This window comes from Grampus griseus (genome assembly GCF_964374135.1).
Source record: "Grampus griseus genome assembly, chromosome: 10".
In the NCBI taxonomy this organism is placed as follows: Eukaryota; Metazoa; Chordata; class Mammalia; order Artiodactyla; family Delphinidae; genus Grampus; species Grampus griseus.
Genome location: NC_139004.1, coordinates 73,554,845 through 73,579,602, shown reverse-complemented (window position 1 = coordinate 73,579,602; position 24,758 = coordinate 73,554,845). Strand labels below are relative to the sequence as shown.

Genomic DNA, 24,758 nt, shown 5'->3' with positions numbered 1-24,758 from the left:
GGTTCAAACTCGTTGTAAAGGCAACGCTCATTCCTTTTATAATCTCTCCACGGATCCCATGACAAGTTTTCTTGCCAGTACAGCTTCTCCTGCCATGTCCTTTGAAAAGAGCATGTTGGGGGTGGGGGAAGGTTGGATCCTAAGGCTATTTTGTGGGTGGCTTCTCAGAAACCTCATTGAGGCCTTGAAAAGGGGCCTTGGAGATTTAGACTGAATACAGGGCTGAGGAGGAAGTTTGGAGTTGCCATGGAAACTTCTTGTCTGATGTTTGTAGGCCCAGATAAGCTGCTGCAGGTGCCTGTCAGCTGGGAGAAAGGGGGAGCAAAAATTAAAGGAAAAGAGGTTTTTGGAGTTTTTTAATGCAAGCTGCAGCCCTAGCCCACTATAGCTACAGGAAAATTCCTCAGCTTCCACGCATGAATGCCTCTCCTGGTCTTCACTACCCCCTTCTTTTTAGCTCCTCTAGCTCCCAAGAAAACGAACTTCAGAGGGGCAGGAGGGGAGTGTGGGACAGGTGTGCTCAGCCTCCAGGATCCCCTTTCATTCCTCCAGGGGCTGAGCAAAAATTCGGATCCTCAGGCCCCTGCAGTCCAGAGTCCTTCCTTATGGGAGAATGGGAGGGCCTCCATCAAAAGCCACACAGACCAAGGCAGGAGGCAGGAACTGGGGTTGAATTTGGCCATTACCTGGAGTAAACTCTTAAAAGCCTCATTTGACCAAAAGGCCTCTATTTTCCAATATGCAAAATGTACATGACTGAACCAGATGTGACTTTTAACTATGGTTGGTTGGAAAAGGTTGCTCTTTCCCATATTTTTCACCTTTATTGTTTTGTTCTGATAACAAAAGAAATGTATGCTTTTTTTTTTTTTTTTAAGCTACAAACGTTACAGAAATATTGGGACAAAGGATAAAGGCCTGTAATGTTCTGCTGTAGAATAGTGGTGCTCAGACTCCTAAATGTAAGCAGATCCCCTGGGGACATGTTAAAATTCCAGACGCCTAGGCCCCTCCCTCATAGATTCTAATACAGTGATCCAGAAACATGACCCAGTAATTCCATTTTAACCCTCATTCCGACTGAAGGCTAGATACGTTGGTCTAGAACTGACTTCCATTAACAGTTCAGTGTATACGCCTCCAGATTGGTTCTCTCTGCATATACTAACTTTTTTATCTTGGAAAAAAAGGGTAGAGGAATCAGACTATATATGATTTTGCTCTTTGATTTTTCACCAAACATGTAGAAGACATCTTTTTAGGGTAATAAATAGATGTGCTATTGATGGCATCCCATTATGGGCCGTAGCATAATTTCTTACTGATGGGGTATGGCTTGAGAAATGGTGGCTTGACCTCATATACAGTTACACGCACACACACGTGCTCACACACGTGCACAGACACAGCAAGATGATGCTGTCACAAGCTCAGGGACATCAACATCTTTGGTGTCTGCAAGTCAATACTAGTTATTGAGCACCTTGCTACTGGGACAGGAATACTAAGAGGAATAAGGTGAGGCCCCGGCCCTCAGGCTGGCGGTCTGGTGGGTGAGGCTGGTGGGTTTGTGCACAGGTTGGACCATGAGAAGAGCTTTAGTGGAAGAAGTACAGTGAGTCCCAGCTGCCTGGGGAAAATGGCACCCAACCTTGCGGGGTTCCTGCCCAGCTCTCCTTGGCTCTCTATTGCTCTGGGGCTGCCATCAGAATCTTCCAAGAAAGGGAACACAAAGTGGGGATGGAGGACATGGCTGGTATGAGGACTGAGAGTCTGCTTCTCTGGAGTGAGAGCGACTGTGGGGTCTGTCTGCCTCAGGTGGTGAGCAGAGTCCTCCCGCCCAAGGATCCATCTTGTTCCTCCACCTGTCAGAGGACACTGGGATTGGTTCAGACAAGCCACTGTGGGCCCTGGGACATGCCCCAAGTACTAGTCATTTGCACAGCAGGACAACACGTGGGTGGGGACCAGAGGCAGTGAAGAGTGCTTGACAAGAATTCGGTTGCGGTCTTCCACCATCAGAATTCAGTGAAGTTAAGCCACAGCAGGATGGGGAGCTGCGGGAGGCACCATTCAAAGTACATTAAGAGAAACAATTAGGAAGGAGAAACAACTCGAGGATTTGGGACCCTGCAAATTGAAGTGGCTCCAGAATGGGGGGCTTGGCCACAGCTCCCAGGTCATGCAGACCTGCCTGCCCCTTCTTCCTTCTATCTCCCTCATACCCCGCACTCCACCCCACCGGCCTCCTTCCATCATGCCCAGCTCCTTCCCTCGCTGGGGCCTTTCCACTAGCTCTTCCCACTCTCTGGAATGCTCTCCTCCTCACCATTCCAGCCTCCCTAAAATGTCGCCTCCCCACTGTCCACCCTACCTAAGTTCCCAGTCCCTCCCTTGCGCCTTGCCCAGTCTTGCTTTCATCACAGTGTTCATTGCAGCTCTACATTTTCTTGTCCGTCTCCTTATTTTTCTGTCTGAACCCCACCTTGAAAGTAGGTTACCTGAGCACAGGGATACTGTCTCATTTACACTGGGAACAGTGCCAGGAACACAGTAGGTACTCAATAAATGAATAACATAGGCCAGAGAGGATCAAAACTGCATTTTTAGAGTTTATTTACAATACTGTGTTAGTTTTAGGTGTACAGCAAAGTGATTCAGTTATATATATAATATGGCTGAATACATGTACACATAAATCTATTCTTTTTCAGATTCTTTTCCATTATTAGTTATTATAAGATATTGAATGTAGTTCCATGTGCTATACAGTAAATCCTTATTGTTTATCCATTTTAAATATAGTAGTGTGTATCTCTTAATCCCATACTCCTAATTTGTCCCCCCACCCCACCTCATTCTTTGGTAACCATAATTTTCTTTTCTGTGTCTGTGAGTCTGTTTCTGTTATGTAAATAAGTCCATTTGTATTACTTTTTAGATTCCACATTTAACCCAACAATATTGGGTTGCCCAAAAAGCTCATTTGGGTTTTCTGTAACATCATAGGAAAAACCCAAATGAACTTTTTGGCCAACCCAAATATAATACTGCTCTTTCCCTGTCTGACTTACTTCACTTATATGATAATCTCTAGGACCATCCATGTGGCTGCAAATGGCAACATTTCACTCTTTTTTTTTTTTTTAATTTTTATTGGAGAACAGATGATTTGCAATGTTGTGTTACTTTCGGGTGTACAGCAAAGTGAATCAGTTATACATATACATATATCCACTCTTTTTTTTTTAGATTTTTTCCCATATAGGCCATCACAGACTATTGAGAAGAGTTCCCTGTGCTGTACAGCAGGTTCTTATTAATTATCTATTTTATGTATAGTAGTGTGTATATGTCAATCCCAAGCTCCCAGTTTATCCCTCCCACCCCCATCCCCTGGTAACCATAAGTTTGTTTTCTACATTTGTGACTCTACTTCTGTTTTGTATATAAGTTTGTTTGTACCCTTTTTTTTAGATTCCACATATAAGTGGTATCATATATTTGTCTTTCTGTGTCTGACTTACTTCACTCAGTATGACAATCTCTAGGTCCATCCATGTTCCTGCAAATGGTATTATTTCATTCTTTTTTATGGCTGAGTAGTATTCCATTGTCTATATGTACCACATCTTCTTTATCCATTTCTCTGTCAATGGACATTTAGGTTGTTTCCATGTCTCGGCTGCTGTAAATAGTGCTGCAGTGAACACTGGGGTGCGTGTATCTTTTTGAATTCTGTTTTTCTCCGGATATATGCCCAGGAGTGGGATTGCTAGATCATATGGTATTTCTATTTTTAGTTTTTCAAAGAACCTCCATACTGTTCTCCATAGTGGCTGTATCAATTTACATTCCCCCCAACAGTGTAGGAGGGTTTCCTTTTCTCCACACCCTCTCCAGCATTTATTGTTTGTAGACTTTTTGATGGTGGCCACTCTGACCGGTGTGAAGTGATAGCTCATTGTAGTTTTGATTTGCATTTGTCTAAAAATTAGTAATGTTGAGCATCTTTTCATATGCTTTTTGGCCATCTGTATATCTTTTTCGGAGAAATGTCTACTGAGATCTTCTGCCCATTTTATGATCGGGTTGTTTGTTTTTTTGACATAGAGCTGCATGAACTGTTTGTATATTTTGGAGACTAATACCTTGTTGGTTGCTTTGTTTGCAAATATTTTCTCCCATTCTGTGGGTTGTCTTTTTCATTTTGTTTATGGTTTCCTTTGCTGTGCAGAAGCTTTTAAGTTTAATTAGGTCCCATTTGTTTATTTTTGTTTTTATTGTCATTACTCCAGGAGGTGAATCAAAAATGATATTGCTGTGATTTCTGGCAAAGAGTGTTCTGCCTATGTTTTCCTCTAAGAGTTTGATAGTATCCAGCCTTACATTTAGGTCTTTGATCCATTCTGAATTTATTTTCGTATATGGTGTTATGTTCTAATTTCATTCTTTTCATGTAGCTGTCCAGTTTTCCCAGCACCACTTGTTGAAGAGACTGTCTTTTCTCCACTGTATATTCTTGCCTCCTTTGAAGTAGATTAATTGACCATAGGTGCATGGGGCTTATTTCTGGGCTTTCTGTCCTGTTCCACTGATCTACATTTCTGGATTTTTTGCCAGTACCATAAAATTTTGATAATTGTAGCTTTGTGATATAGTCTGAAGTCAGGGAGTCTGATTCCTCCAGCTTCATTTTTCTTTCTCAGGATTGCTTATGCTATTCAGGATCTTTTGTGTTTCCATATAAATTAAAAAATTTTTTGTTCTAGTTCTCGAAAAATGCCATTGGTAATTTGATAGGGATTGCACCAAAGCTGTAGATTGCCTTGGGTAGTACAGTCATTTTGACAATGTTGAGTCTTCCAATCCAGAACACAGGATATCCTTCCATCTATTTGTGTCATCTTTTATTTCTTTCATCAATGTCATATAGTTTTCAGAGTACAGGTCTTTTGTCTCCTTAGGTAGCTTTATTCCTAGGTATTTTATTCTTTTTGATGTGATTGTAAATGGGACTGTTTCCTTAATTTCTCTTTCTGATCTTTTGTTGTTACTGTATAGGAATGCAAGAGATTTCTGTGTATTAATTTTGTACCCTGCAACTTTACCAAATTCATTGATGAGCTCTAGTACTTTTCTGGTAGCATCTTTAGGATTTTCTAAATAGTAAATAGTATCATGTCATCTGCAAACAGTGGCAATTTTATTTCTTCTTTTCCAATTTGGATTCCTTTTGTTTCTTTTTCTTCTCTGATTGCCATGGCTATGACTTCCAAAACTATGTTGAATAAATGTGGTGACAGTGGACATCCTTGCCTTGTTCCTAACCTTAAGGAAATGCTTTCAGCTTTCCACCAATGAGAAGGATGTTAGCTGTGGGTTTGTCATATATGGCCTTTATTACGTTGAGGTAACTTCCCTCTATTCCAACTTTTTTTTATCATTAATGGGGGTTGAATTTTGTCAAAAGCTTTTTTTGCATCTATTGAGATGATCATACGGTTTTTATTCTTCAGTTTCTTAATGTGGTGTATGTACCACACTGATTGATTTTCAGATATTGAAGAATCCTTGCAACCCTGTGAAAAATCCCACTTGATCATGGTGTATGATCCTTTTAATGTGTTGTTGGATTTGGTTTGCTAGTATTTTGTTGAGGATTCTTGAGTGTATGTTCATCAGTGATATCTTTGTGTGGTTTTGCTATCAGGGTGATGGTGGCCTCATAGAATGAGTTTGGGAGTGTTCCTCTGCAATTTTTTTGGAAGAGTTTTAGAAGGATAGGTGTTAACTATTCTCTAAATGTTTGATAGAATTTGCCTGTGATGAAGCCACCTAGTCCTGGATTTTGTTTGTTGGAAGTTTGTAAGTCACTGTTTCAAGTTCAGTACTTGTGATTGGTCTGTTCATATTTTCTATTTCTTCCTGGTTCAGTCTTGGAAGGTTGTATCTTTCTAAGAATTTGTCCATTTCTTCTAGGTTGTCCGTTTTATTGGCATATAGTTGCTTGTAGTAGTCCCTTATCCTTTGTATTTCTGTGGTGTCAGTTGTAACTTCTCCTTATTGATTTCTAATTTTATTGATTTTTTTCTTGATGAGTCTGGCTGAAAGTTTATCAATTTTCTTTATCTTCTCAAAGAACCAGCTTTTGGTTTCATTGATCTTTTCTATTGTTTTCTTTATCTCTATTTCATTTATTTCTGCTCTGATGTTTATGATTTCTTTCCTTCTACTAACTTTGGGTTTTGTTTGTTCTTCTTTCTTTAGTTGCTTTAGGTGTAAGTTTAGGTTGTTTGTTTGAGATTTTTCTTATTTCCTGAGGTAAGATTGTATTGATATACACTTCCCTCTTAGAACTGATTTTGTTGCTTCCCATAGGTTTTGGATCATCATGCTTTCATTTGTCTCTAGGTATTTTTTTATTTCCTCTTTATTTCTTCAGTGATCCATTGGTTGTTTAGTAGCATGTTGTTTTGCCTCCATGTGTTTGTGTTTTTTACAGTTTTTCTTCCTGTAATTGATTTCTAATCTCAAAGCATTGTAGTTGGGAAAGATGCTTGATATGAGTTCAATTTTCTTAAATTTACTGAGACTTGCTTTGTGGCCCAGCATGTGATCAATCCTGGAGATCATTCCATGTGCACTTGGGAAGAATGTGTATTCTTCACCTTTTGGATGGAATGTTCTATAAATATCAATTATGTCCATCTGGTCTAATGTGTCATTTAAGGCCTATGTGTCCTTATTGGTTGTCTGGATGATCTGTTCATTGATGTAAGTGGGTTATTAAAGTCCCCCACTATTATTGTGTTATTGTCAATTTCTCCTTTTATGGCTGTTAGCATTTGCGTTATATATTGAGGTGCTCCTGTGTTGGGTGCATATATGTTTACTAATTGTTATATCTTCTTCTTGGATTGATCCCTTGATCGTTATGTAGTGTCCTTCCTTGTCTCATGTAACAGTCTTTATTTTAAAGTCTGTTTTGTCTGATATGAGTATTGCTACTCCAGCTCTCTTTTGATTTCCATTTGCATGGAATACCTTTTTCCATCCCCTCACTTTTAGTATGTATGTGTCCCTAGATATGAAGTGGGTATGTTGTAGACAGCATATACACAGGTTTTGTTTTTGTATCCATTCCGCTAGTCTACGTCTTTTGGTTGGAGCATTTAATCCCTTTACATTTAAGGTAATTATCGATATGTATGTTCTTATAGCCATTTTGTTAATTGTTCTGGATTTATTTTTGTAGGTCTTTTTTCTCCCTCTTTTGTTCTCTTGTGATTTGATGACTATCTTTAGTGTTGTGCTTGGATTGCTTTTTCTTTTTTTGTGTGTGTATCTCTTGTAGATTTTTGGTTTGTGCTTACCATGAGCTTTTTTTTTTTTTTTTTTTTTTTTTTACCATGAGCTTTTGATATAGCAGTCTCTCTCTCTCTCTCTCTCTCTCTCTCTCTCTCTCTCTCTATATATATATATATATATAATTTCTCTGCTGTCTCATTTTGTCAAACTTTCTGTGTTTGTGGTCTCCTTTCCAGCCTGCAGGATCGTAGTTCCTCTTGCTGCTGGTGTCTGGCCCCTGGTGTGTGAGGTTGGCGCAGGGGCTTCCTGCAAGCTTCCTGGTAGGAGGGACTGGTGCCTGCCCACTGGTGGGTGGAGCTGGGTCTTGTCCCTCTTGTGGGCAGGACTGTGTCAAAGGGTATGTTTAGCGGTGCCTGTGAGCTCAGTACAACTTTAAGCAGCCTGTCTACTGATGGGTGGGGCTGTGTTACCCCCCTGCTGGTGGTTTGGCCTGAGGCATCCCAACACTGGAGCCTGCAGGTTGTTGGGTGAGGCCAGGTCTCAGTGCCAAAATGGCAACCTCTGGGAGAGCTCATGCTGATTAATATTCCTTTGGCCTCTGCCACCAGTGTCCTTGCCCCCACAGTGAGCCACAGCCAACCCCCGCCTCCCCAAGAGACACTCCAAGACCCACAGGTAGGTCTAGCCCAGGGGCCAGTGAAGTCACTGCTTTGTGCTGGGTCCCAGTGCACATAAAATCTTGTGTGCACCCTCCGAGAGTGGAGTCTGTGTTTTCCCCAGTCCTGTGGAGCTCCTGCATTCAAGTCCTGTTGGCCTTCAAAGCCAAATGCTCTGGGGGCTCCTCCTCCCAATGCCAGACCCTCCGGCTGGGGAGCCTGACATGGGGCTCAGAACTCTCACTCCTGTGGGTGAACCTCTGAAATATAATTATTTTTCAGTTTGTGGGTTGCCCACCTGATGGGCATGGGATTTCATTTTATCACGGAAGTGCCCCTTCTACTGTCTTATTGTGGCTGCTTCTTTGTCCTTGGATGTAACATATGTGTTTTGGTAGGTTCCAGTCTTTTTTGTCAATGGTTGTTCAGCAGTTTTTTGTGATTTTGGTGTTTTCATGAGAGGAGGTGAGCTCAGCTCCTTCTACTCCACCATCTTGTCTGGAATCGAGGGGCTGCTTTTAGTTTGGATGCTTGATGCCTCTTTCCTCAGTATGTGCTGGCTGTTATCCCCTTGATCTGGGGTGTGTAGGTGCAGCGGCCCCATGCACACTCCCGGTACAGTGGAGGTGGTGATTGGCACCTGTGTGCAGGTCTCCCAGAGGTGTCAGTGGCCTGCATGCCCCTGGGACAGTAGGGGCAGCAGCTGGCACCCACTCCCATGTCTCCCAGCAGTAACGATGGCCCACACACTCCTGAGACAGCAGAGGCAGTGGTTGACGCCTCTTTGCCACCCATGCACACTCCCCAGACGGCAAGGGCAGTGACTAGTGCCTGCTTCTGGGTCTCCTAGCACCTGCTCCGGCTCTTCTAGCGGCGGTGGCAGCAGCCCGTGCCCTCCCAGGACAGCAGGAACAGTGACCAGAGCCCACTTGCAGGTCTCTTAGCAGCGGCCATGGCCATGCCCACCTCTGGAACCCACCACACAGGTGGTGGCAGCTTGCACCCACCTCCAGAGCTCAGGTAGGTAGTGTCCTATTGCCTGAGAGAGTGATCACAGGGAAAGAAGCTCCTATGGCAGTCCTGCCCCTGTTCTCACATGCCCTCCAACATGATGGCTTGCCTCTCTGGAGGGCCCAGGCTTCTTCCGAGTGCACCCTCAGTTTCCACACTCCAGCCTCTTCAAGCTGTCTCCATGCAGCCAACCCCAGTCCTCTCCCTGAGTCTGACCTCCAAAGCCCAAGCTTCAGCACCCAAACCCTGCCCACAGCGGCAGACAAGTGTCTCAGGCTGCGGGGTGCAGGGCAGTGATACTGACCATCTGTGCAGGTCACTCTCCATCTTGCCTTCCACAAACCGGTTGCTGTGCTCTCCTCCGAGGCTCCCCCTCCATCCAGGTTGATCTCCCCGCTGGTGAGGGGACTTACCAGGGTGCGGGAACATTTCCTCCTTCTCAGCTCCCTCCCTGTGGTACAGGTCCCATTCTGATTCCTTTCCCTCTTTTTTTTTTTCTTTCTTTCTTTTTTCTTTTGTCCTACCTGGTTACATTAGAGGTTTTCTTGCCCTTTCGGAAGTCAGAGATCTTCTGCCAGCATTCAGTAGATGTTCTGTGCGAATCATTCCGCTTGTAGATGTATTTTTTTTTTTTTTGCGGTACGCGGGCCTCTCACTGCCATGGCCTCTCCCGTTGCAGAGCACAGGCTCCAGATGCACAGGCTCAGCGGCCATGGCTCACGGGCCCAGCCGCTCCGCGGCATGCGGGATCCTCCCGGACCGGGGCACGAACCTGCGTCCCCTGCATCGGCAGGCAGACTCTCAACCAATGCACCACCAGGGAAGCCCTTGTAGATGTATATTTGATGTATCTGTGGGAATACATGAGCTCCACGTCCTACTCCTCTGCCATCTTGATTCTGCTTTTCTTTTGCCTCAGGAGACTAATCTAAGAAAATATTGCTACAATTTATGTCAGAGAACATTTTGTCTTTTTTTCTGTGAGTTTTTTGGTGTTTTATGGAGTCATGTCTTGTGTTTAAGTCTTTAAGCTTGAGTTTATTTTTGTGCATGGTGTGAAGGAGTGTTCTAACTTCATTGCTTTACGTGCGGCTGTCCAGCTATCCCAACACCACTTGCTGAAGAGACTGTCATCTCCCCATTGTATATTCTTGCCTCTTTTGTTGAAGATTAATTGTCCATAGGTGTGTGGGTTTATTTCTGGGCTCTCTATTCTGTTCCATGGATCCATATGTCTGTTTTTGTGCCAATACCATGCTGTTTTGATTATTGCAGCTTTGTAGTATTGGGAGAGTTATGCCTCCAGCTTTGTTCTTTTTCCTCAGGAGTGTTTTGGCAATTCTGGGTCTTTTGCTGTTTCATATACATTTTAGGATTATTTGTTCTTGTTCTGTGAAAAAGGTCATGGGTAATTTGATATGGATCACATCAAATCTGTAGACTGCTGGACTTCCCTGGTGGTCCAGTGGTTAAGACTCTGCACTTCCACTGCAGGGGGCACGGGGTCAATCCCTGGTCAGGGAACTAAGATCCCTCATATGCAGTGCGGCTAAAAAATAGAAAAAAAAATCTGTAGATTGCTTTGGGTAGTATGGACATTTTAAGAATATTAATTCTACTAATCCAAGAGCATGGGACATATTTCCATTTCTTTGAATCATCTTGATTCCCTTTATTAATGTTTTATAGTTCTAAGCCTATAAGTCTTTCACCTCCTTGGTTAGGTTTGTTCCCAGGTCTCTTTTTATTTTATGCGATTTTAAATTAGATTTTTTTAATCTTTCCCTTTCTGATATTTCATTGTTAGTGTAAAGAAATTCAACAGGTTTCTGTATGTTAATCTTGTATCCTGTTACCTTGATGAATTCATTTATCAGTTCTAATAGTTTTTGTGTGGAGTATTTAGGGTCTTCTATATAGAGTATCAAGTCATCTGCATATAACGACAATTTTATCTCTTCCCTTCTGATTTGAATACCTTTTATTGCTTTTTCTCATCAGAGTGTCATGGCTAGAACTTCCAATACTGTGTTGAATAGAAGTGGTGAGAGTGGGCATCCTTCTCTTGTTCCAGAATTTAATGGGAAAGCTTTCAGCTTTTCACTGTTGAGTATTATATCGGCTGTGGGTTTGTCACAAATGGCTTTTATTATTGAGATATGTTCCCTCTATACCCACTTCGGCGAGAGTTTTTACCATGAATGGATGTTCAATTTTATCAAATGCTTTTTCTGCATCTATTGAAATGATCATATGGTTTTTGTCTTTCGTTGATATGGTGTACCACATTGATTGATTTGTGTATGTTGAACCATCCTTGTGACCCTGGAATGAATCCAGCTTGATAATGGCGTATGGTCCTTTTTATGTGTTGTTGAATTCAGTTTGCTAATATATTTATAGAAGCAAAATTGCATTTTTAATGCCTGCATTCATACTTGATGTATGTCCTGGGCCTAATCACTTCCCAGCCAACCAAGACTCTTCACGAGGCAGTAAAGGTGGGAAGAGGGCCAAGTTTAACTGGTAGATGCCAGCTTCCTTGCTAGAGGATTAAGAATGACAGCAAAAGCCAGAAAACACTTCCACGTTTTCAGGTGAACACTGATTCTGAAATTAGGAGAATGCCTTTGTTATCTGTAAGTACCCATGTTGGCCTTCAGCATCTACACACTTTCTTTATTTTCAGACTCACACATTGACTTATTGAACCAAGATCTATGGAACACAGATTCTGCCAAGCACAGTGCTGCATGCTGGGGCCCTGCCCTCTGATCACACTGAGTCCAGCTCTCTCTGTAGGAAGAGTCCTACTTGCTGAGCATTGACTACATGCTTTCACAAATGTCATATCGTCTGTGTTTCCTCTCAATCACCCTGTTCTCCACATTTGATAAACACAGAAACCAAGGCTCGGGGTGTTAACTGGCTGCCAAAGGGGCTGGTGCCCAAGCTGAGCAGGGAATTACACGAGGACCAGCCTGGCCCAGAGCCGGTCAGCTTCTACTGCCCCGCTCTCTCCTGTGCAACGTCCTGTTGGTTCCTGTCTGATGTTCAGATGAAGTTCAGGGTAACGTGTAAATAACATGGATGGAGTTTCTGGCCCATAAGTGGATGCCCTGGACCTGACCCAGCATAGTTTCCCCTCCTTTTGCACTGAGAGCCATTTTCTCCTGAAGAGTTGAACACTGCGGCAGGAAGCTTGGCTCCCTCTCGATCAGGGAAATACCAGAATGCATTCTTGCTGACTCTCCCATTAGAAACAAGGGAAATGCCTCTACATGAGCTAGGTCGCTCAGAACAAAGCTTGGCGCGTTCTTATTCCTCAACAGTCTGACAAAATCAGTATTTATTTGTGCCTCCCCGGCATGTGGCCTGGACACGGTGTTCCACATCAGGGAAGTGGCCAAGTACCAAGTGCAATACCCGTTACTATAGTAACAGTTCCTTTTTATTGATACCAGAATAAACAGGAATGTGGAGCTGCCTCACTTGGTGGCACGTTTCATCCCCAGGGCTTTAGGAACCGCCCTTGGAGGCGGCCCTCCTTGCTAGTCTGGAACTCTGGTGGAGTGAGGACCCAGCAACACTGAGCCCGAGTTCCCTTCCCAATGGCACAGGCACAGCTGAGAAGTAAGACGGTTTCTTTTCTTTTTCACCTGCTGCTGAGCTGGGTGCAGTGCAGGGAGGAGGTGTGGGGGATGGAGGGCAGCCTCGGAGCACCAGGTGGGCTGTCAGGGGAGCAGAGCTCTTTGAGCCCAGGTACCTGTGCTATGTCCTCTCTGTAAAATGACTTGGTGGTGCCCCCTGGCACCCTGGGTTTGGGAAAAGGAGAGGAGATGAAGTGCAGGGAGTGCCCAGATTCAGCCCACCATTCTGGTTGATCTCTTTCTTCTAAATGCTCAGATGACTCTGAATTCATGCATGATGTGACCTCACCTAAGTCTATTTTCATACAGTATAGCAGTTGTAATTCTCTTAAGAACTGATAGATAAAATGCCAGAGTGTTGCGGGTGGCACAGTGGAGAGAAAACTGGTCAAGCAGCTTGGCTCAGACTCTAGAGCCTTTCTTTGCTGGCTGTGGGATCTGGAAAAATTACATGACCCCTTGGAGCCTCAGCTTCTTCATCTGTAAAAAGGGGTCTCAAGAGTACCCATCTCCTCAGTCTATTGTAAGGATTTCATGAAATACGGCTGCAATGCTGAGCACAGTACCTGGCACGTGGTGAGTGCACGGCAACGTGTTACCTGCTTGCCTTCCTGGTGGATTTGGCTTTAGCACTTTGCGGTATGAGGCGAGGCTGGTATTGGGCCAAAAATCAGAGCTTATAGGATTGGGTGTGTCACTTTTTTGAACTGCTACCAAACCCAGTGGTTTCCCAGTTGTGAGCCAGCCCCAGTACCTGTGTCTCTGGTCAACCTGGATCCTGAGTGGCTCTTAGCTCTGTTGGTGCTAAGTCCTGCCGGGATCTCCCCCTGGAGGCATTTGCCAAGTGGAGTGGCTGGCATCATGCCACTGGTGGGCCAGCACGAATATCTGATCTGCTGACACTGTTCCCTGGCTAGCTGCACAATACTCCCCACCAGCCTCGCTAGCGACCTTCCATGTCCAGCCTGGGACTCTGCTATGGAATTGACTTGAAACCCTGAATGCCCACCCAGACCTTCTCACAAACTAGGGGGTCACAGTGGACCCAAGCCAACAGGTTCAGGAAGTTTGTCTCGAGTCAGTTTCTCATGGTGTGGGGAGGTTGCATCCCAGTGAACAAGCAGCTCTGACAGGGGCTTGTAGGCATTGGCCACAGGCAGCTGGAGATGTGGGGCAGGTTCCCAGATACCCTGTTCTTTGGTTGCTGGCCAGTGAAATACAAATGGGTACTTTCCCCACTGGGAGGAAAAAAGCAAGAAGGGTTAGGAAATCCTGTGGCCACGCTTGTCACTTTTACTGAATGCCTCTTTTCTTTGGTCACTAGTTATTTTAAAAGGATCTCTTCTCCTCTGCCCCTCCACCCCATGAAATGTTGAACCAAGAAGATCCCTGCTTGTGTTCTAAACGCAGCAGCTTGAACAGTAATAAGGAACAAGGGCAGGGGGAGGGAGGGCAGAGGAATGAAGACTTTGACCAACACCCTCGGGAGGAAACACCATCAGCTGGGCCCCCTCCTAACAAAAACCAGCCATGGGCAGACAGGCCTGTGGATTCTGGCTTAAACCCAAAGCAGCTGGCGCCCGGCTGGGGCTCCCCAGTGAGAGGGCGAGGAGTACTCCAGTTACCGCCCTCCATTTTCTCATCTATATAATGGGCTCACACTGCCTCTTTATTGGGGTTTCTCAAGTGTGCAGAGAGAAAAGGGATGTAAACCTGCTTTGTTGACTGAAAGATGCATTGCACCTAGAAGACAGTGGAGTGGTAGAAAGAGCACTGAATCTGGGGTCTAAAGGTTCTGGCTTTGCCATTTATTTTGTGTATCTTTGGACAAGTATCTTGGCCTCTCTGAGCCTCAGTTTTCTCATTTAGAAAATGGGAATAATAAAACAGTACCACCGGCTGCCTCCTGGGGTGATTGTGAGATCCAGATGCAGGTGAGTGAGCCTTCATCAAATGTCAAGTGCTCAACACAGGTCCCCTCAGGACAGGAGGAGTATCACTGCCAGGCACTGGGCTAACCATATCTTGCACATTATATCATTTCACCCTCCAAACAGCCCTGTGAATAGATTCTACCATTATTCCCACTGTAAAGGGGCTCAGAGAGGTTAAGATATTTGCCCAACGTCACACAGCTAGGAAGGGGGTACCATGATGATTCAAACGCAGTCTGACGCCTCCAAAACATCTGCCTAAACCACTTTGCTTTACTGCCTCATGTGTCATTTGTTATAATTGATGCCATCGAAGACAAAACCAGAACCACCAGGGCAGGGGAAAGGCAGATAAAGGGGACACTAAGCCTTAGCTTAGGGTCCCATAGCCATCCTCAGGATGAACTGGGACCTAGGTCTCCATCAGCACTACTTCCCTTCTGTCTCTCCTTATTGCTCTCCTGTGGCCAGCAGGGCACCAGTGTTTGGTTTCAAAGTTGCCACCCTAGCATTAGCCACATAGTTCATCAGCCCCAGTGGCCTGATGAACTCACCCTGGGAGAAATTAGTGATCCTAGCTGAGCCTTGTCTGGCACTGGGCTGACATGTGTGGAGCCTCTGGGGAGGAGCTGTAGGACCTCCAGGGTCATCAGAAGAGCCATGTGCCTCTTGGCAATCTGATGTTTTCTTTGGAGAAATGTCTATTTATGTCTTCTGCCCATTTTTTGATTGGCTTGTTTGTTTTTCTGATATTGAGCTGCATGGGCTGTTTGTAAATTCTGGATATTAATCCCTTATCAGTTGCATGGTTTGCAAATGTTTTCTCCCATTCTGTGGGTTGTCTTTTTGTTTTGTTTATGGTTTGCTTTGTTGTGCAAAAGCTTTTAACTTTAATTAGGTCCCATTTGTTTCTTTTTTTTGTCATTACTCTAAAAGACGGATTGAAAAAGATATTGCTATGATTTATGTCAAAGAGTGTTCTGCCTATGTTTTCCTGTAAGAGTTATAGTATCTAGTCTTACCTTTAGGTCTTTAATGCATTTTGAGTTTATTTTTGTGTATGGTATTAGGGAGTATTCTAATTTCATTCTTTTACATGTAGCTGTCCAGTTTTCCCAGCACTATTTATTAATGTCTTTTCGCCATTGTAAATTCTTGCCTCCTTTGTTGTAGATTAGTTGACCATATGTATGTGGGTTTATTTCTGGGCTTTCTATCCTGTTCCATTGATCTATATTTGTTTTTGTGCCAGTACCATGCTGTTTTAATTATTGTAGGCTTGTAGTATAGTCTGATTCCTCCAGCTCAACTTTTCTTTCTCAGGATTTCTTAGGCTGTTGGGGGTCTTTTGTGTTTCGATATAAATTTTAGAATTTTTTGTCCCAGTTTGGTGAAAAATGCTATTGGTAATTTGATAGGGATTACACTGAATTTGTAAATTGCCATGGGTGGGAATGTTAATTTCTCTTTCTGATCTTTCGTTGTTAGTGTACAGATGCAAGAGATTTCTGTGCATTAATTTTTTTTTTTTTTTTTTTGCGGTACACCGGCCTCCCACTGCCGTGGCCCCTCCTGTCGCAGAGCACAGGCTCTGGACACGCAGGCCCAGCGGCCATGGCTCATGGGCCCAGGCGCCCCACGGCACGTGGGATCCTCCCGGACCAGGGCACAAACCCGTGCCCCCCACATCGGCAGGCGCACTCCCAACCACTGCGCCACCAGGGAAGCCCTGTGCATTAATTTTGTATCCTGAACTTATTGATGACCTCTAGTAGTTTTCTGGTAGCATCTTTAGGACTTTCTGTGTAGAGTCTCATGTCACCTTGCAAACAGTAACACTTTTACTTCTTCTTTTCCAATTTGGATTCCTTTTATTTCTTTTTCTTTTCTGATTGCCACAGCTAGGACTTCCAAAACTATGTTAACTAAAAGTGGCGAGAGTGGACATCCTTGTCTTGTTCCTGATCTTAGAGGAAATGCTTTCAGTTTTTCACCATTGAGAATGATGCTTGCTGTGGGTTTGTCATACATGGCCTTTATTATGTTGAGGGAGGTTCCCTCTGTGCCCACTTTCTAGAGTTTTTTATCATAAATGGGTGTTGAATTTTGTCAAAAGCTTTTTCTGCATCTATTGAGATGATCATATGTTTTTTATTCTTCAGTTTGTTAATATTGGTGTATCACACTGATTATTTTCAGATACTGAAGAACCCTTGCATCCCTGGGATAAAACCTACTTGATCAAGGTGTATGATCCTTTTAATGTGTTATTGGATTCAGTTTGCTAGTATTTTGTTGAGGATTTTTATGTCTATGTTCATCAGTGATATTGGCCTGTAATTTTCTTTTTTTGGGATATCTTTGGTTTTGGCATCAGGGTGATGGTGGCCTTGTAGAATGAGCTTGGGAGTGTTCCTTCCTCTGCAGCTTTCTGGAAGAGTTTCAGAAGGATAGGTGTTAGCTCTTCTCTAAATGTTTGATAGAATTCGCCTGTGAAGCCATCTGGTCCTAGACTTTTGTTTGTTGGAAGATTTTTAATCACAGTTTCAATTTCAGTACTTGTGATTGGTCTGTTCATATTTTCTATTTCTTCCTGGTTCAATCTTGGAAGGTTGTACCTTTCTAAGAATTTGTCCATTTCTTCTAAGTTGTTCATTTTGTTGGCATTATAGTTGCTTGCAGTAGTCCCTCATGATCCTTTGTATTTCTGTGGTGTCAGTTGTAACTTCTCCTTATTGATTTCTAATTTTATTGATTTGAGTCTTCTCCCTTTTTTTCTTGATGAGTCTGGCTAAAGGTTTGTAAGTTTTGTTTATCTTCTCAAACAACCAGCTTTTAATTTCATTGATGTTTTCTATTGTTTTCTTCATCTCTATTTCATTCATTTCTGCTCTGATCTTTATGATTTCTTTCCTTCTACTAACTTTGGGTTTTGTTTGTTCTTCTTTCTTTAGTTGCTTTAGGTGTAAGGTTAGGTTGTTTATTTGAGATTTTTCCTGTTTCTTGAGGTAGGACTGTATTGCTATAAACATCCCTCTTAGAACTGCTTTTGCTGTAACCCATAGGTTTTGGATTGTCATGTTTTCATTGTCATTTGTCTCTAGGTATTTTTTTATTTCCTCTTTAATTTCTTCAGTGATCAATTGATGATTTAGTAACATATTGTTTAGCCTCCATGTGTTTGTTTTTTTACAGTTTTTTCCCTGTAATTGATTTCTAATACAATAATTAGTTTTCTAATTTATTAGAATGATTTTTAATTTCATAGCATTGCTGTTGGAAAACCTACTTGATATAATTTCATTTTCTTAAAATACCAAGGATTGATTTGTGATCCAAGATGTGATCTATCCTGGAGAATGTTCCGTGTGCACTTGAGAAGAAAGTGTATTCTACTGCTTTCGGATGGAAAGCCCTATATATGTCAATTAACTCTATCTGATCTAATGTGTCATTTAAGGCCTGTGTGTCCTTATTAATTTTCTGTCTGGATGATACATCCATTTGTTTAAGTGGGGTATTAAAGCCCCCTGCTATTATTGTATTACTGCTGATTTCCCCATTTATGGCTGTTAGCATTTGCCTTATATATTGAGGTGCTCCTGTGTTGGGTGCATATACATTTACAATTGTTATATCTTCTTCTTGGACTGATCCCTTGATCATTATGTAGTGTCCTTCCTTGTCTCTTGTAACACTCTTTATTTTAAAGTCTATTTTGTCTGATATGAGTACTGCTACTCCAGCTTTCTTTTGATTTCCATTTGCATGGAATGTCTTTTTCCATCCCCTCATTTTCAGTCTGTATGTGTCCCTAGATCTGAAGTGGGTCTCTTGTAGACAGCATATATATGGGTCTTGTTTTTGTATCCATTCAGCCAGTCTGTGTCTTTTGGTTGGAGCATTTAATCCATTTACATTTAAGGTAATTATCAATATGTATGTTCTTATTACCATTTTCTTAATTGTTTTGGGTTTGTTTTTGTAGGTCTTTTTTCTTCCCTTCTTCTTTTATTCTCTTGTGGTTTGATGACCATCTTGAGTGTTGTGTTTGGGTTGCTTTTGTGTGTGTGTGTATCTATTATAGTTTTTTGGTTTGCATTTCCCATGAGGTTTTGATAAAGCAGTCTATATATACACATACATACACACAAGGTTGTTTTAAGTTGCTGGTCTCTTAATTTCAAATGTAATTCCCATTTCCTGCATTTGTACTCTCTTCTCACAGTTACTGGTTTTGATATCATACTTGTATATAGATGATTTCCTGCTTTTACTGTATTTTTGCCTTTACCATTGAGCTTTCCCATTTGTGATTTTCTTTTTTTAGTTGTGGCCTCTCTCCCCTACCCCCAGAGAAGTTCTTTTAGCATTTGTTGTAATGCTGGTTTGGTGGTGCTGAATTCTCTTAACTTGTCTGTAAAGCTTTTGATTTCTCCGTCAAATCTGAATGAGAGCCTTGCTGGGTAGAGTTTTCTTGGCTGTGGGCTCTTCCCTTTCATCACTTTAAATACATCCTGCCACTCCCTCTGGCCTGCAGAGTTTATTGGGAAAAACAACAAATGCCACACAAAGGAATTCCTATAACATTATCAGTTGATACTGATATTTTTTCTTTGTATTTAATTTTTGTTACTTTGATTAATATGTGTCTCGGCATGTTCCTCCTTGGGTTTATCCTGTGTGGAACTCTGTGCGCTTCCTGGACTTGGGTATTTCCTTTCCCATGTTAGGGAAGTTTTCGACTATAATCTCTTCAGATATTTCCTCTGGCCCTTTCTCTTTTTCTTCTTCTTCTTGGACCCCTATAATTTGAATGTTGTTGCATTTAATGTTGTCCCAGAGGCCTCTGAGACTTTCCTCATTTCTTTTCATTCTTTATTCTGTTCTGTGGCAGTGATTTCCTCCATTGTGTCTTCCAGCTCACTTATCTGGTCTTCTGCCTCAGTTATTCTGCTATTGATTCCTTCTAGTGTATTTTTCATTTCACTTATTGTGTTGTCATCACTGATTGTTCTTTAGTTCTAGGTCTTTTTTAAACATCACTGATTGTTCTTTAGTTCTAGGTCTTTTTTAAACATTTCTTGTATCTTCTTGATCTGTGCCTCCATTCTTTTTCCAAGATCTTGGATCATCTTTACTGTCATTACTCTGAATTCTTTTTCAGGTAGATTGCCTATCTCCTCTTCATTTAGTTCTTATAGGTTTTTATCTTGCACCTTCATCTGCAACATATTTCTTTATTGTCTCATTTTGTCTAACTTACTGTGTTTGTGGTCTCCTTTATGCAGGCTGCAGGATCATAGTTCCTCTTGCTTCTGGTGTCTGCCCCCTGGTTGGTGAGGTTGGTCCTGAGGCTTGTGCCATTATCCCCTTGATAGGGGGTTTGACTGGTGTTCTGGTGACCAGAGCCTGCCCTGGCTATTGCGTGAGGCCTCCCCTTTGCTCTGTGGTTGTCACTGCCCTGTCAGGGGCAGAGTCTGCTCCCTAGTTGTTGGAGTAGAGGCCCGTAAATCTGTTTCTTAGCTGTGTCTCTGATCTGCAGTGTGAGGTGAATGGGACTGGAGAACTCCCAATGGTAGAGAAGCCACTGCGTAGTCCTCCTCTGGAGCTGTTCACCTGTGAACGTGCTCTGTTGTGTCCCCTTTCGCCTGTTGTACAGGCTCACAAAGTACACTTGCTGGCACTGCTCTCGGTCCCACCTTAACTGCGGGTATGCCAGCAATTGGCCTGTTGACTCTTAGATGTTGTTTTCACCAGGCCACTGGTGCAGGTCCACTGAGGTCAGGTCCCAGGACTGCAGTAGTCGTGCACCTGGACCCGCGGTGGGAGCTGTGGAGGCAGCTCAGACTCTGGCCTGGCCCAGCCCCCAAGTGTACGTGCCCACAGAGCCCACAGCTGCTAAAGTCAGACCCGTCCCAGCTGGAGGAGCCCTTGCTGTCCTTTCTGATGTTTCGCAGGTGCTGAATTTAGGAAGCCGTCAGTGAACGTGTATCTGCATGGTTCACACAGCCACGAGGAGAGATTTCAGCTCTTCTTCCTTAGTCACAGGGCCCCTGGCCCCTTAGTCACACAGCGCTCAGCTGTGGTTTCAGCACGGCCTTTGTGTGTGTCCCCCCCCCACCAGAGTCCGCTCCAGAGTGTGCCGCAGCACACGAGCCCATCGGGCAGGAAGGAGCCGAGGCAGCGCTCAGCGAGAGCAGGCTGCCCAGGGCAGGAGCTCCTCAGTCCTATCCCCTCAGGCTGTCTTCTCACGGCCAACAGCAGTCCCCTCCCTAGGTCTGCTCTCCAAACCCCACGTTCCAGCCCCCGTGAGCACCGGTGGACACCTATCTCAGGCTGGGGCATGCGGGGCTGTGGCACAGACCATCTGTGTAGGTCTCTCCCTGTCCTGACAGCCACAGACTGGTTGCTGGGCTCTCCTCCGAGCCCCCAAGGCTCCCCTTCTGTCCCAGCTGATCTCCCTGCCGGTGAGGGGCCTTCCCCAGATGCAGCAACCTCTCCTCACCTTCAGCTCCCCACCAGGGGCACAGGTCCCATCCTGCTTCCTCTCCTCTTCCTTTTCCCTTCTTCTTTTGTTTGTCCTACCCGGTTATGTGGGGATCTTTCTTATCCTTTTAGGTGTCTGGGGTCCTCTGCTAGTGTTCATCAGGTGCTCTGTGAGACTTGTTCCATTTGTAGATGTATTCTTTTTTTTTGCGGTACGCGGGCCTCTCCCGTTGTGGAGCACAGGCTCCGGACGCGCAGGCTCAGTGGCCATGGCTCATGGGCCCAGCTGCTCCGTGGCATATGTGGGATCCTCCCAGACCGGGGCACGAACCCACGTCCCCTGCATCGGCAGGCGGAGTCCCAACTACTGCGCCACCAGGGAAGCCCTGTACGTGTATTCTTGATGTGTCTGTGGGGAGAGATGAATTCCATGGCCTCCTCTGCCATCTTGGAAAGTCCTCTCCCATGATGTGATGTGACATCCGGCAGCTCCAAATATCTGGGTCTCGGTCGCCATCCAGGATGCTGGTACAGTCACCCAGCATTCCTTTGTTGACGGTTGTTCAGCAGTTAGTTGTGACTTTGGTGTTTCCATGAGAGGAGGTGAGCTCATGTCCTTGTACTCTGCCATCTTATCTCCACCCCCTTGGGGAGTTTTTTAAAATCCCAAAGGCCAAGCTGTCTCCCAGGCCAATTAAATCAGAATCCCAGGGTAGGACTCAGACATTGGTATTTTTTAAACTCCCTCTGATGATGTCAGTATGCAGCCAGGGTTAAAATCCACTGATTTAACTAGTACAGTTTTTAAGGAGAATGCTCCATCCAAGACTAGAAGTTGGATATTTTAATCGTGCTTATTAATAACGGCTAACGAGGTGGCCCCACTCAGTTTCATCTGTAGGAGTGAGGCCCTGGAGTTGTTCAGTGCACAACCTGCCTCACTGTATGTGGCAGCTCTAGTAGCCGGCACTTACCGAGTGCTCGACTCAGTGCTAGGCACTAACTTGCCAAGCACCATGCAAGTATCACCTCCTTTGTTTTGTAACAACCTCATGAAGAAGCGTGCTGATAAAGAGCAGCTGTCACACCTCCTCAACGCTGCTGTTCTAGAGGAAGCAGCCGCACACAATAAGTAATGAGTGGGTATGGCTTTGTTCCAAAGGGGTTGGATTTGACCCAAAGACTATAGTTTTTGGACTTCTGCTGCAGAGGATAGGTACACTTGCCCATGGCTAGGAACGGGCTGAGCCAGCATTCAACCCAGGTTCTAATGGCTCCAACATTATTCTGCCTTTCTTTGACAACCAGTGAAGGATATTCATTAGCTACTCAACTTTCTCTTCAACTGGTCTTCTTCCCTGCCAGCTCTTCCTTGGGGCGTTCACCTTTTTCTTTTCAGAGATGACCTTACGCTCAACTTACCTCACATCTTTGCCCCATCACGGCCACCTCCCCCAAAGTCTCGGATCTCTGAGGACACCCCAGCAGCCTGAGAGACCTGGCCAGAGCAGCCCTGAGAATGGACCCCTCCTCTGCTCAGGGGGCCCAGCTGATCCCCAAGAGAGCCCGATTTTCCTGGCCTAGCTCCTGTGCTTTGTTGAGCAGCCTCTTTTATTCCAACACCTATGTGAGGCTCTTCTACATGGAGGCCTCTTTTAATTAAATTAAAGGCAGGAAGGTTGGCTCAGCAGCTGTCTAAACCCTGGGGGCCACACACACACGTCCATGGATCTCACACATGTTTTGCTGGAGTTTAGAACCCTAACTGGCAACAGCAGCAGTTTTCCCAAGTTGCAGCTCTGAGCTGAAGAACCAGCCACATCCTTCAGGATTCCTGCCTCAGTGACCACACCACCCTGGTCTCAGCAAAACATCATCTCCCACACCTCACCACTGATTTTTTTTTTTTTTTTTTTTTAATATGCCTAGAGCAGATCCTTGAACCAGAGCTGCAAATTGATTGGACCTGGGGTGCAGGACTGGCTACATAATTTGCAGGGCCCAGTGCAAAATGAAAACGCAGGACCCCCTTGTAAGCACGATCCTGTGTGGTCCCTGCTGGGCTGAGGACTGGCCCCGGGGCGGCCAACTCATTGGCTCGCGGATGACCTTTGAAATGAAGGTCCGCAGCCTGGCCAGTCAGATGTTTTTCCTCGAATTTAATGGGAAAGACAGAGGCTGCCCATTGGAAGTAAAAGAAACCAAAGTCATATCAAAAATTCTCAAAACCTGCTCACAGTTTTTCCCCCACACAGCAGTGAGAATGACCTTCTTAAAATCAAATCAGAGGCGATCTTTCCCCAACTTGAAACCACCCGTCCACCCTCACTCCATGCTCTGGGTCACTCCCTCACGCCACTGCAGACACACTATGCCTTTTTGTTTTCTGAACAGACGTAGCTTGTTCAAGGTACGTGAGTCACCCATGCTGTTCCCTCTGCCCCACACAGGCTCCCTCTTCCTTCTCAACCGTCACATCTTAAAGGTCACCTCCCAGAGAGGCCCTCTTGCTGCACCTGGCTGAAGGAGGGTCCTCCTGTTAGTCTCTATCCTAGCGCCGCCCGCCACCCCCCCAATTCCCTGAGCAGGCTCCTTGCGATTTGCAATCATTTATTTTTGTTGGTTTGTGTACATGTTTGCTGTCTGCCTCCCTAGCAGAATGTCAGCTCTGTGGGAGTGGGAGCCTTGCCTGTTTGGTTCATCTCTGTCTACCACCATACCTGGCAGATTATAGAAACTCTAACATATGGTAGGATGAATGAATAATTGTATGATTGTGTACTTTCTCAATGGCCATTCCTGTTATGCAGGAGCTCTTGGTTTTGTGGACCTGTTTTGTATCTGGCCACACTTGAATTTTCTCATTAGTTCCAAGAGCTTTTCTGTTAATCCATTTGGGAATTCTGGGTGCATATAGTGATATCTTATGCAAATATTAATTCTGCCCTCTCCTTTCCTAAAGTTATATAATTTATTTCTGTTTCCTAACTCATTGCTTTGGCAACATACAGTTAGTTGTTTTAAAGATGGTGTGACTGATAAAAAATTCTGAAGCTTTGGAAGGTTTGGGGGCACACAGGAATTAAGGGCAGGACGACTAGCCAAGGAGCTGAAGCAATTAGTGTGGTGTGATAATGGGCTGGGAAAGATGAGAGCTGAGCACATAGGAAGAAAAGAGTGTAGCTAAGAATTACTCAGATAAAGGACTGGTGAGACTTGGTAATGGGAAAAGGCAGTGGAAGGGGGAAAAATTCCCCAAACTCCAATCTGAATCAAGATATTCTAACACACTGGCTCCCAAACAACTTAATCTCAGACTAAGAAAATATCCACATTTTTAAAGGAGGAGGGAGTTGATATAGCCAACTGTTTGTTTTTAACTAACTACTAAACCCTACCACAATCATTTTTTAAGGACCAAAAAATTAAGAAGGATATAACCTGAAAAACAAATAGCCTTCTGAAAAAAGAAAATTAATTAGAATTCTCATTTTAGAAGTTTTGAGAATGGGAATTCAAGAAAGAAAATTAGCAACCATGTCTCTAGGCTCTGACACTTAATTATTATATTTTGGATGTAGCAAAATTAACACTTTTCTCAGTTTACACAGCATCTTTACAAATGGGGTCTCAATCCTCCTCACAGCACCCGGCAGTAGGTAATAAGAGAAATGCCAAACGTGTCTGGTGTGCTACCATTTGCAAAG

General features: G+C 44.0%; 1 protein-coding gene across 2 annotated transcripts in view; it reads left to right on the top strand.

Annotated features, from left to right (window-relative positions):
* FAM107A (family with sequence similarity 107 member A) overlaps window positions 1-24,758 on the top strand; it is a 36,214-nt gene that overhangs the window by 4,943 nt on the left and 6,513 nt on the right. The window contains exon 1 of one of the 2 annotated variants that reach the window (XM_082664656.1): window positions 12,506-12,611. The exons of the other annotated variant lie outside the window; for it this stretch is intronic. Within the exon in view, the coding sequence (XP_082520782.1) occupies window positions 12,590-12,611 (22 nt within the window). The 5' untranslated portion in view covers window positions 12,506-12,589. Of the gene's footprint in view, window positions 1-12,505; window positions 12,612-24,758 lie in introns of those variants that run through there. 2 annotated transcript variants of the gene reach the window in all.